This window comes from Mesoplodon bidens (genome assembly GCF_964165515.1).
Source record: "Mesoplodon bidens genome assembly, chromosome: 3".
In the NCBI taxonomy this organism is placed as follows: domain Eukaryota; kingdom Metazoa; phylum Chordata; class Mammalia; order Artiodactyla; family Ziphiidae; genus Mesoplodon; species Mesoplodon bidens.
In genome coordinates this window covers 138,751,799-138,765,208 of record NC_138178.1, presented here as the reverse complement: position 1 = coordinate 138,765,208, position 13,410 = coordinate 138,751,799, and the positions used below count along the sequence as shown (strand labels likewise).

The following is a 13,410-nucleotide window of genomic DNA, read 5'->3' as shown; positions in this document are numbered from 1 at the left end:
AAGCCAGTAGTGTCACAATGCACATAACTTAAGTTCATGCCTCAAACTGGTGAATCACTACACTGTTTGGATGTTAAATCTATAAATGCCAAGGAACAGTAAGTTTTTCCCTCATAGTTCTAATACTGTCTTAATTTTATTTATTTATTTATTTATTTTTGGCTGCAGTGGGTCTTCGTTGCTGCGCATGGGCTTTCTCTAGTTGTGGCGATTGGGGGCTACTCTTCGTTGCGGTGCACGAGCTTCTCATTGCAGTGGCTTCTCTTGTTGCGGAGCACAGGCTCTAGGCATGCGGGCTTCAGTAGTTGTGGCACATGGGCTCAGTAGTTGCAGCTCACAGGCTCTAGAGCACAGGCTCAGTAGTTGTGGCACACGGGCTTAGTTGCTCCGCGGCATGTGGGATCTTCCCGGACCAGGGCTCGAACCCGTGTCCCCTGCATTGGCAGGTGGATTCTTTTTTTTTTTTTTTTTTTTTTTTGTGGTACATGGGCCTCTCACTGTTGTGGCCTCTCCCGCGGAGCACAGGCTCAGGACGCGCAGGCTCAGCGGCCATGGCTCACGGGCCCAGCCGCTCCGCGGCATGTGGGATCTTCCCGGACTGGGGCACGAACCCGTGTCCCCTGCGTCGGCAGGCGGACTCTCAACCACTGCACCACCAGGGAAGCCCGGCGGGTGGATTCTTAACCACTGCGCCATCAGGGAACTCCTCCAATGCTGTCTTAATACTAGAAATGTCAAGATGTATTAATTTATCTATAAATCAAGTGCATTCACAGATCATTTTTACTTACTTTCCATGTTGCAGACTTTATGTTCATAGTTCTTCCCCGGCTAGTTAGGGTACACTTCATTCTGAGAAAAAAGCTCCGCTGTGTATTTTGCTCTTTACCCTTCTTCACAAGGCCTAATGAAAACATGAAATAAAGTTAAAAAACATAATTAAACACATAAATTTATTACAGTAAGTGTAGCATAGTCCCCAGCACCTAGGTGCTATTCAATGAAAAGTGTCAACATGAGCACAACTGCTTTGCGCATTCTAACACACCCAAGGGATTTAACACACTTCTAGTAAGTAATGGGTTCACAGTAGTAGTGATTCCCTGAGTTGGTGGGATGAGAATCCATATTTGGGATAGCAGCTAATCATTTCACATTCAAGCCAGTAAGGTTGGTCAAATTACAAAGAAATATAAACATGGTATGAATTTGCCCTATAACTGTGTTATCAGTGTACAAAGCACACCCAAAAAATGAACTTCAGCAAACTCCTCCAAACTTTTACTAGATGTGCTAGCTCAATTTATAATAAATATTCTGTATATTAACTTTTAAAACAGAAAATTTCTTTTCAATAGCAAGTAACATTTTTACATATCTGATTTTTCTTAAATCTTCCTGTAAAGCAAAAAGGAAATTATCTGTACTTTGTTACTAGGAAAAAAAAAAAAAAAACATGTTGAATGACTTTTCAAAGCAAAGTTAGATTTAAATAAACTCAAGTCTATTTACTCCCATTCCAAGCCTCAGATAACTAAAAAAATGAGATTAGACTCAGGTGACTAAACAAACAGCAACTTGATTTCTCCTCTTCGCTGATCAGTCTGATTCACAACAAATACAAAAATATTCATTATTCAGGATCTGGACTAGATACTTCAGGCAATATAAAGATGAACAAGACACAATGCCTGTCCTGAAGAAGTTAAAGATTGAGTATACGTAGTGAGGCCAACAATGACAACAATACGATGTAGAGTAAGCGCCCAAGGCTTACAAGAACTCTTTAAAGGAGTACAGAGAGAGATTAGAAGATAACTTCTAGTCAAGGGGAAACCAAAAAGTCCTTCTTAGAAAAATAGAGATTAGAATTTCAGTAAGTAGAGATGAATAAGAAGAGTATTCCAGACAGAAGGAAGAGAATGAAAAACAGAGGTGAGAAAAAACAGCACATATTTGGGAAACAGTGCATAGTCCAGTTTGACTATAATATAAAGTACATGCAGAGGAGTAATGAGACAAACTTAGAAGGGATGGTTAGGGCTATAACTACAGAGGGCCATGGATGCCACAATGAGGAGTCCAGCCTTAAATATACAAAATGCAGCTTCTAAAAATTTTGAGTTGGGAAGCACAATAGGAACTTCAGGAACATTAATCTAGCAGCAATATATATGATATGTTAGAATTAGAATACAATGATGGTAATGAGGGGCTGAGCAGCACGCAGTAGAAGTGAAAAGAAGGGGTGACAAAAGACAAATGAAGAGGTAGAATCTATAAAAACTCAAAGATTAATGGAAATAAGGGAGAAGAGAACTTTTTTAAAAAGACCTAGAGATTTTAAGGCTAGTATATTGAAAGAAAAGTAACATGTGGAAAAGAAACAAGATAATATGTTTAAATTTAGGCTGCTTAGCTAGAAATACTGGACTCTTGAGAAAGAAGAGTTCTAGTTCATACTCACAATTACGGAATATAGGCAAGTTGGGGCAGTCTTGGTGCTGATACAAGTTATTTGAGTTTACTTAAATAGGACTGAATTTGCCCTCCCTAGAAGCATTTGAAAGTGGATTTTAAAAAGACACCACAAGAACCATAATGGTCTTGGTGATGGTATTAGGGATGTGTGTGTGTCGGGGGTGGGCGTTGTGGTAGCAGCAGAGATCCACATGTAAATTCTTTGGGGTATTTTCAGTCCTTCAAAATCTAAACTTGAATTGGACTGACCTTTGGGAACCCAAAGCCTTTGAACTGGGACATGAAGATATTAATAAATTTAAAAACTATGGTAAGTGAAAAGTACTAGCATTTTCCTAATGAAAAAAAGTTTTTAAACAACTAAGATTTTAGCCCTATAAAAATAAATATTTTATAATAATTTAATGAACTCTAAATTTTATTTTTAGAATTTAAATGAAATAGGACTATGCTGTATAAACAATACCACAGGCTCTTAGTGTGATGCATTGCAGCAGCCCCACTTTGCTAAAAGTGAAAATCTGCATTTTTCTTTCCCAACAAAATATCAAAAATTCATTAACATTAGGAATGATTTTTTTTAAATGTTCATAACTAAATGACAGATTTATTATAATAAGAGAGCACGTGTGCTTTGAATGTTCATGTGCTTTAAAAAAACATTTGCTTGGGCTTCCCTGCTGGCGCAGTGGTTGAGAGTCGGCCTGCCGATGCAGGGGACACGGGTTCGTGCCCCGGTCTGGGAAGATCCCACATGCCGCGGAGCGGCTGGGCCCGTGAGCCATGGACGCTGAGTCTGTGCGTCCGGAGCCTGTGCTCCGCGACGGGAGAGGCCACAACAGTGAGAGGCCCGTGTACCGCAAAAAAAAAAAAAAAAAAAAAAAAATTTGGTTAAAAACATACATTTAAGCTATAATAAGTAGACTATATCTGATTTAGAATAATGCATTAGCATCATTACCAAATCAAGACTTCCATATATCCATGCATTTATAGTCTAGCCCAAGGGAAGCACTGAGCTGCCAATACAAACCTCAAAGTGTAAACAGTATATTAAACTCATCAACAGCCCACTTAGGTCCTTGCTTAGAGTATATTTACTCCTCCTTTACACAGAATTCTAAAAAGTATTCATTTGCTTTCCAAGTTCACAGTAAGAACACGGCATGAAATTAAATAACTGAAGAGGGCTCCAAGGTGAGAAATGGCAGTAGAATGTAGTGAGAGTTGGTGAACATGAAAAGAGCTCTAAAGTACTACGGAGTGTGGACTTGAGCCAGTCTACCTTAGTTTAACCCTTACTCTGCTGTTTATTAACCAAGTAATCTTCAGCCAGTTATTCAATAACTCTGTAACTCAGTTTCCTCAGTAAAATAGAAATAGTTAACCTCACAGGGTTTTTAAAGGAGTTAAAGCACATAAAATTCAGAAAACAGTGTCCTGGCACAGAGTAATCTCTCAATAAATGTTAACTATTAGTATAAATGAGGTGAGATTAAACAGAAAACCATAAAAAATGATTAACAAAGAAATATAAATGAGGTTGTTTAATGTAGAAGCAAACAAACTTACACTTAAATGGGAGAGCTGCAAAGAACAACCACAGAGCAAAATGACAAATTTTCAGTGTGGTAACTTTTGAGTCATGAAAGAAAGATCAAATTATGATCCATATACTCTGTTTAAGAAGGCACAAGTGTGGGTTTCCCTGGTGGTGCAGTGGTTGAGAGTCCGTTTGCCGACGCAGGGGACACAGGTTTGTGCCCCAGTCCGGGAAGATCCCACATGCCACGGAGCGGCTGGGCCCGTGAGCCATGGCCGCTGAGCCTGCGCGTCGCGAGCCTGTGCCCCGCAACGGGAGAGGCCACAACAGTGAGAGGCCCGCGTACCGCAAAAAAAAAAAAAAAAAAGTCACAGGTGTGAAAAGACTTTAATTCAGTTTTTGGTAGTTCACAAGGTACTTTTCTCCCAAATCGTGAAACATTTGATTTTTTTTTTTTTTTTTTTTTTGCGACATGCGGTCCTCTCACTGTTGTGGCCTCTCCCGCTGCGGAGCACAGGCTCCGGACGCGCAGGCTCAGCAGCCATGGCTCACGGGCCCAGCCGCTCCGCGGCACGGGGGATCCTCCCGGACTGGGGCACGAACCGCGCGTCCCCTGAATCGGCAGGCGGACTCTCAACCACTGCGCCACCAGGGAAGCTCCCAAACATTTGATTATTTTTAACAATTCATTCCTGAGTTAAAGGTCCGAGCAGGTCTTTTTTGTTACTGCTAATGTGGAGGCATCCATAATGTAATACTTTCTAACTGAACTGCATAGTCTCAAATTATTGTGAACAACCTGAGGGGTCAGACAGCAGTTATGCTCTTTAAAATTGGGGAAACTTTTTCTTTTTCTTGGGCATTTAGAAGCTTGAACCCAAACTGGCACCTCAACTTTAATAACTGTCTAAAATCCTATTATTTGTATTATGACTTGCCCTTGCCTTAAAGTTACATTCTAAATTAACTTCCTTGGTCCTGATTTTTATTTATTTTTCCATTTTATCAATTCTTATATTTGTATAATTATTTATGGATTAGGTGGGCTTTTTAAAAAATTTAGGTATTTTTATGAAATTCCTAAAAAATAGAATAACATGGACTTAACAAAGAATAGAGTAACATTTTATTAAGCATGAAATGAGGTTTGGCCTTAGGTTACAACAGCAAAATTTTTAAATTAGTGACAGTATCCAATTAGGTAAAACCACCTGTCACAATAAATCAAACAATAAACTTTTCTTCTCACCATTTCTGTGTGTAAGCATTTCTCTCATTTCCTCGTGGTCACACGGATGAGTAAAATCAAACACACTGTGTCCGGTTAGTTCAAACTGTAAAAACATTAAAAAAAAATTAGACCTATAACATAAAATCATAAATACATATAGAAGGGCTCTTAATATGTGGGTATTTTACCTGAGTTAATCCCATGTATTTGTTCACATTATCAGAAATGTAAATCATGTCACCATCATCTGTGAGAACCATAACAAAACCATCCAAGGCTTTCAAATAAAAGCAATTCATCTGTGCCTTCATTTCATCTTCAATATCCAAATCACCTAAAAAAAGCACAAGAAGAAAAAAATAATTAGTTAAAAAGTTATACTTAAATGATAGTAATATTCAGATGTTTTTATAAAGTTTTCCCCAGATACTTTATTTAATACATGCAGCATATATTTTTTCTATATATTTAAATTTTTTCTCCTGTCATTCTTTTAACACAAAACAGTCAAGGCCACAGGACAGGAAGACTAAAATTAGATTTGCCAGGGGCTTTTAATGATTATTTAAACTAATGAAGCAAGGCAAACCACTGAAAAGAGAAGGGTCATGTCATTAAAAGTAAGATAGATACAGGTAGGTAGGTAGGTAGGTAGGTAAGTGCAGCAAGAGAAAAAGGGGGAGGGAGGCCAATATCTTAAAATTCCTGAATGAAGCTTTAAAAGCAGGCAATAAAAAGGATATCATGTTACAAAAGAAGTGAGAGTATGACCACCTTCTAAAAGTAATTTCCAATTACTTCTGATTTCTAATTTTTAGACCTATCATGTCCTTGTAAAACAACTCACCAGCATCCAGAAGTTTCCTCACACGCAAATAGCTGATGGTAAGCCTCATAACAGAAGCCTTATCAAGATGTGAGCTCACATTATGGGGAAGTGGCAACTGATGAGCAAGCTCATAAAAAACTTCAGACTCTTTACTTCGTCGAGATCTGGCTGCATCTCTAGACTTCTCTTTTCGACGTTCAGAACTTATCCTATTTAACAAAAGAGGAGGAGGAGGAGAGAAAAAAGACAATACGTTAGTTTGCGTTTGCTTGAATAAAACTCATTTTATATTTTTCTGCTTACCATGAAAGGATAAGAAGATGCCATGTAGTTAAATTATATAGCGATTTATCCTACTACATAAATGTATTTTTTTAAAGACAGCTACACAAATTTTTGGATTACTGCAGACAAAAGGAACTCTCACAAGAAGTCCAAGGTGAAGCTTCACACCTGTCCAAAGCAAGTGTTTCCTCCCTGGCACATCAAATTGGAGACGATGTTTTTGACTGGCCAAAATCTTAAAAGTAGCCTGTACATCTAAGGCTGCACTTTCATAGCCATTCAAAAGTGGTCTCAACTTAGAGACTTTTTACCCTCTATGCTACCACATGAGCAATACTGACTATGAGCTACAGGAATTTATATCAGCATCTATAATCAGCTACTGTTTTCAGCTTGCTTACTCCTTCATCAACCCCTTATCTATTCAGTATTACTGGCACAAAAGGTACCAAATAAATGCAGGCGTATGGAAGAAAAAAATGATGTGGCATAATACTAAGAATTTAAGAGAACAGTTTAAGAAAAACTAATAAGGGTGTCAATGTAATCATATGTCTTTAGGGAACTCTTCCAAGAATAAAATCAGTCAGAAAGATTTTCATAAGTCATCCAAGCAGAGCCATCTTCCTTTGCTTTACTGTGTAGCACTACCTATGCCTCCTGACCCAGCTGAAGGTAAACAAGGCTAACCTGGTTCTATCCTTAGCTTCTTCTTTAATAGCTATTGTTTATTAAAACCTACTATGTGTCAAACACTATCCTGTACTAGTTCTCTCATAACAACCTGTAAACAGGTTAAATATTATCCCTATTTTACGGATGAGGAAACTGGGATTCAGTAGGTTAAAAGTAGCCATGCTGTAGCAGACAGGATTTCAACACAGGTGTTTTTTTTTTTTTTTTTACTTAAGTCTTTGCTCTTCCACAAGGCTTTATCTTCTTAATGGAGAATGCTGCTTCTACCTCAAATACTCAGCTGCTCTCCTATGACCCTCAACCTAATCCAATTAAATCAATTATTTATTAAATGTTGAAAATAGCCATTACCATTTATTGAGCACTTAGCACTGTGCTAAGAACCTTGCCAGCATTATTTCACTTAATCTTCCTTATATTCTGTGAATTAAGCACATGATTGTCTCCACCTTAAATCTCTCCTCCCTCCAATGATCTACAAAGTTATGAGGTTCAATCATAAAAGTAACATTCTCAAAAACAAGCAAGGCTCTTCATTCTCAGAGTATGCTCCTGTTATGCTGTATAATTACAAAGTGAAATTCCAGCAGCGGTGTTGTGACAATAGTGATGATATAGTTTTAGCACCTGCTCAAGTTTGTGTGCTCATCTGACTTTTATACTTTAATAAGGAATGTGAACATTTGCTATTATTAGTGAACTTTGATACAAAAATTTCAATTCAAGCAACTAGATCAATTTAACTTGAATACCTTGAGATTGAAGGTGAGCTATTAAAAATTATTACTACTTATAACTACTGATCTATGTGAATCAGGATTTTCTCAATGCTGTAGAATTTTTAAAAAACACAAAAATATATTCGATGCTATAAGTCTAACATGAAAATCCAAGTGTCCTCAGTCTACAACTTCATTTTTTATTTGCATTAGAACTTCATTGTTCTCATTGATTTTAAGTAAATGTATTAAATTTGAACTTTAAAATGTACAATAATAAAAGTTTAAAAAACCTATCTTATACATATCCTGAAGTTCCTGGGGGTGGGGGAGACATCTAGTGTGTCCCTATTGGCCCTAGCATCTCAGATACTGTTTCTCTCACTTCTTTTCCCTTTTGAATTGGCAGGTAAGAGGCAGCAGTGGAGTGGGAAACAGATTTCTATCTGGTTCAAGTAAAATCACCAAAAAAACAGTGATGATCAATGATCTCATGATAAACCTGAATATTGGTTCAAATGCCACAATTAGTGCAGGTGATCAGAATTTAATCAGCAACTTTCACCAGATTTACTAAGCCCTCTTTCTTTTAATTACTCAACCAAATCTAAGCTACCAACAAATTACTACCCAACTGAAACACCTGGTGAAAAACTTAAATCCTTATATTACATGCTATATGCTTTTAAAGGGCATCTGATCAAGCTAACCATGCTGATGGATTATCTCTATATCTTTAGAAATAGTTGTATTGTTCAGAACTTTGAAGATAATGAATGTCCAAGATATGGCAACCACGTTTTATAAGACAAATCCATTAGAAATGTGAGCTTGGATAGAACATTTAAAGGATAATATATTTAAGCTAGTGAAGACTGTGAGAATAAGAATTTGAGCATGAGCCAGGATTTTGGAAAAAAAAGTAAGCCTCAATAAAACAAGTAATATGATATCTCAAGAGTTGACAAACCTAAATTAGATGAAGAAGGTGATGAAAATCAGTATGTCTTCTATTCATAATCAATCTAGACATAAAGCAATCAGGAGACCTGTAATAAAGATTTAATGAAGAAATTTATCTGATGTTCTTCACATGTGACTACAGGAGCTCTTAAAACATTTCTCAGCTTAAAGCTAAAACTTCCAAAATTCTTAACAGTTTTAGCATCTAAACTGCCCAGCTTCTTGTCAACTCACAGGAAGGCTCTTTTTATCAGTTCATACCCCACAGAATTACAGTACTATTGACCACGAATTATTTCTGGTAGAGCATGGAATCTAGGTCCCACAAAGATGAATCCTGTACTATTTATTACTTACTATTTAGATGGCACAATAAAAGTTTTGTAGACCAGAACAGGCAGATTTTTAGCATGCAAATAAGGGCACTGTTATTCTCTAAATTACCAATTCCATCTATGTTGTTTTTATTAAGTACAGATCAAGTAAAGATAGTCACACTAGAAATCAGTCAAGAGTACAGTAAAAATTCTGTCTTTTGAATAGTTTGCTTACCCATTTCCATGACCATTTTAGAATCAATGTTTGAGTAAACTAGCAGTATAGCTTAATCTTTGTGGTACTATAGTTTTCACATACTTACTATTTCATTATTTAGCATACAATACTGGACAAGAAGCTAGTAGTTATATCTTCATATGATTTTGTATAGGAAATACATTTAGAGCTGCTGTCTTATTAAGCTTCTTGTGTACAGAGTTCATGAATAAGCAATAGCCATTTTACAGAGAAAGCCTATTATTCTTCAGATTAATAAGAACAAAAAATAATTGCATATATGTTAATTCATCTGTGTTGTCTACTAATTGCACAAGAAAAGCCTGTTGGCATTCCTAATTGTAAATATTGGCGACTTTAAGAACTGAAGTTAGATCATAATCATTCGAAATGTTAACAGATGATCAGACATTTCTAATAAAGTTAAGGTATAAATTTTTAAAAAATCTCTCAGCTCTATTATTTGCAGCTTTAAAAATTCTTTCTGGCCCTGAAGGTACAAGTTGTTGTTGTTTTGCACTTCTTGTGTATTTCTGTAAGATAGACATTCTGAAGTGAAATTCCATGATCTAAAGGATGTGGCATTTAAGTTATCCTTTCCAAAAAGATCTGTTTCCATTTTTGTCTCTGCCAACCCATGAATGTGTATTTATTTGCCCATGTGTTCTGTGGTAATATATATTATGGGTCTTTTTTATTGTTTTAATTTTTGCCAAGCTGAGAGATGAAATTTGTATATCTCATTGTTTTAACTGCTCTGTACTTCTTAATGTCTCAGGTCAGAGGAAATTCCAAGGAAATTTTCATTCTTTAGTTGGCATTTTGGCCTGCAGCTTTAAATCTAAACATCTATACATGGTGCGTACTATGTACACAGTGGTATTCTAAATGTTTTTCACCTATTAACTTATTTAAATCATTATATCATCACCATATTACAGATAATGGAACCTGGATAAATAGTTTACCCGTTTACACAGTTAATAAATGGTAAGCCTATATTCAAACTTAAGCAGTCTGGCTCTAGAAACCATGCTATTAACACTAGACTATGCTGCCTCTCAGAAACTCATTTTAATAACCAAGTTAAGTATTTGTAAGTCCAGGCCATTATTATAAAGTTGAAAATTTGTCTACTTTACATCTCCAAAGACATAAAAGAGAGGTATAGGGGTTGGCTTTGGAATTTAGGACCTGACCCTAAGCTATTCAGAGGAACTCATGGCCAGGCTCTTTCCTGGAGTCTGCTTATAAATCCAAAATTCTAACTGAAAGGCATCTAACAATGGCAATCCTTTGTGCCCCACCGACTACCTGTTCAAGGCAAAGCACCCTTTAATGGGTACTGCCAGCCACTAAGGGGAGAGAATCAGTAATCTAATCAACTCATATACTCCCACTAGACTTTATTTTTAATTTGTGCAGAGGAGCATCTCTGTACTTAACTTGAACATATTAAGCTCACTATTGTTGCTGTTTTTTTATTTGCTTAACATCCAGTTCCCCAAAGTAAAACCAATCTGCATACTTACTTCAGGAGCTCTGGTCAGGCATAAACCAATTGCCAAGATACCTATTTACACAAAGTACCATGAGAGAAAAGATGAAGAGAATTTTCCCCCCTTCTAACATTTATTGAGCACTTATTATGTGCTAGGCACTGTGTATTGCTTTCACATAAATATAATGCTTTAATGTATTAGCTCATTTAATTATCATAACTCTTTAGAGAACCAAAACACTAGATGGGAAGTGGCCTTCCTGAACCTCAGAATAACCATCTTCATTCAAGAACTATTCATTCAATAAATATTTATTGAGCATTTATCAAGTACCATGCACTGTGTAAGTACTAGGAATATAGTGATAAGCAGAACAGCCCTCATGGAGCATAACCAGCCTCCCACTTAGTCTACTGAAATAGTTACCTAACGAGATATTCCCAAATGCTGATCTAGCTGCATTGTAATTACTTGGGGACAGTCAATATTTCAGACTTCTGGGCCTTACCTTGTAAATCTGATTCAGTAGATCTGAAGTAGGGCCCCCAAATCTGGGTTTTTTAAAACTCCCAAAATGTATATGATACACAGTGAGATTTAGGAACCACTGACTGAACTAATCTGCACCATCATTTTCATTCAATTTCGCCCTCAAATTACTACCACAATGATACTTCCAAACTAAGAACTCTGATATTATGTCCTGCTTAAAATCCCATCAAAGGTACATAGAACAAAGTCTAATTATTTTCAGATGAAACCCTCCTTTAGCTAGTTTCCTGCCCATCTCTTCATCCTCATCATTTCCCACATTTCTTCGGCCACATTGTAGTTACGCAAAAGCATAGTATTTTATTCATTTATGGCTCACTCACTCCACTCTCTCTGCTGGGGTATCTTTCTCAATATGTAACTTGGTAAATTTATGTGAGAAACTTTCAAGATTCCATTCCATCATCACTTTGTCTCTGTTTTGTCTTCCAAAAACTGCTCCTCTCCCCTAGATCCGACCACTCTGGTTATTTTGCTATATTTATGTTCCTCTACAGTCCTTAAAGCTTCCTGGAGGCAGGAGACTGCCTCGTTCATTTTTGTGTTTTTAGTAGGCATGTGCATAAGTGGCTTCAAGTATTTGGCCCAAATCTGCTATTTGACTTTAACTTCGGTCCATGGAAGGTTAACTGCCCCTTCAACATTCTTTTTTGGTATCACTGAATTTGTGATTCACCAGCATTCCTGTGATCCTATAGATTACAATCATAGTTAAACAGCATAACAATGTCAGTACTGGGAACAAGGCATACTATTTGGATTTACTGCGATTATCTGGATATGCACTTTCAAATATAAGTAACCATACTAGATGTTAGGATGGAAAAAAAAAAAAAGCTAAAAATAAAAAAAATTCACCAAGCGGTGTTAACAGTGAATAGCACCGATACCATCACCAAGGAGAGTAAGTGATCTTGACAGAGAAGCGATTTAGAGCATAGGGAGAGAGCTGAGAAACTAGAATACCTATCTGCTAAAAAGAAGCTTGAAGTTTAAGATTACTTCCCCTATCACTGCAATCTATGTCAGGAAAATGCATGAGTTATAGTTAATGTTGTTAACCAATTAAATCAATACCTTTATCGCATTTATGTCTTCCTAGTCCAGCTGGAAACATGACAGTTGATTCCTTTTATTTTCTATAATCTTTTCCTAGAAAGTGTTGTAATTATTATCATAAGACACAAAAGTTTTCAGTAAGTTGATTTCTAATCTTACTGGCTTTTTTTCCCAAGGGGGGTTAGCCTTAGACAAGTATTTTGTATTTATTATTAGGAGTATTCTCATCATAAATAGGATCTGTTGTTATATTTTCCATCTGGTAATTGCTGCAAAACCAGAATACTTCAGATAATGTTTAATTTTTAAAAATCCCTCTTAATGGACAAATCAACAAAAATTTGACATTTCAAATTCAATTTTCAGGACAGTTAGCTAGCTATTATTTATAATTAATTTCTCCAGAAAAATGTCTTTGAATTCTAATCAATAAATTTAAAAATGAACCTTTAGGATACTCATGTTAGAGAATGTATTCATTTATTCCACAAATGTTTCTTGGTCATCTCCTATGAGACAGATGCTGTTCTCAGCATGGGACATAGTACAATAAACAAAACAGACCAAGTTCCTACCCCCATGGAGCTTATATTCTAGGACAAATATGTCTTTGTTTCTTGTCTTTATTCAATAGTCGTTACCTGGGTCAACCCCTAACTGACAGAACATTAGCCATAGAAATAATCTTCCCACAAAACCAAGTAACATAAAATTTTAGGAGACAAGGCGACGTCTACAAAAATTAATCTGTACTTATATAAGATGTTACAATACAGTAGTATGCAAAAACAGCAGGCTCTACAACAAAATTTGAGTATGAATCCATTTCTCTCTGTGTCTATGTAATGCATATTTATTATATAAATAAATGTATAACTTATGAATGCACAGATAAAACCAGAAAGATACAATATATAAAGGGTTAGCAAAGTTTACACGTTAACAATAGCAGTTTCAAGATGGCAGGATCACAGATTACTTTGTTCCTTAAGAAA

The 13,410-nt window shown here is 36.4% G+C and overlaps 1 protein-coding gene across 2 annotated transcripts in view; it reads right to left on the bottom strand.

Moving 5' to 3' along the window:
- Positions 1-13,410, bottom strand: part of HIF1A (hypoxia inducible factor 1 subunit alpha) — a 42,776-nt gene that overhangs the window by 16,507 nt on the left and 12,859 nt on the right. The window contains exons 2-6 of one of the 2 annotated variants that reach the window (XM_081228352.1): positions 8,755-8,833; positions 6,103-6,293; positions 5,444-5,589; positions 5,274-5,358; positions 792-904 (exon numbers count right to left, since the gene is read on the bottom strand). In XM_081228352.1, coding sequence (XP_081084478.1) covers positions 792-904; positions 5,274-5,358; positions 5,444-5,589; positions 6,103-6,151 — 393 coding nt within the window. In that variant the 5' untranslated portion in view covers positions 6,152-6,293; positions 8,755-8,833. The remainder of the gene's footprint in view (positions 1-791; positions 905-5,273; positions 5,359-5,443; positions 5,590-6,102; positions 6,294-8,754; positions 8,834-13,410) is intronic. The other variant, XM_081228351.1, reaches the window with a different exon arrangement.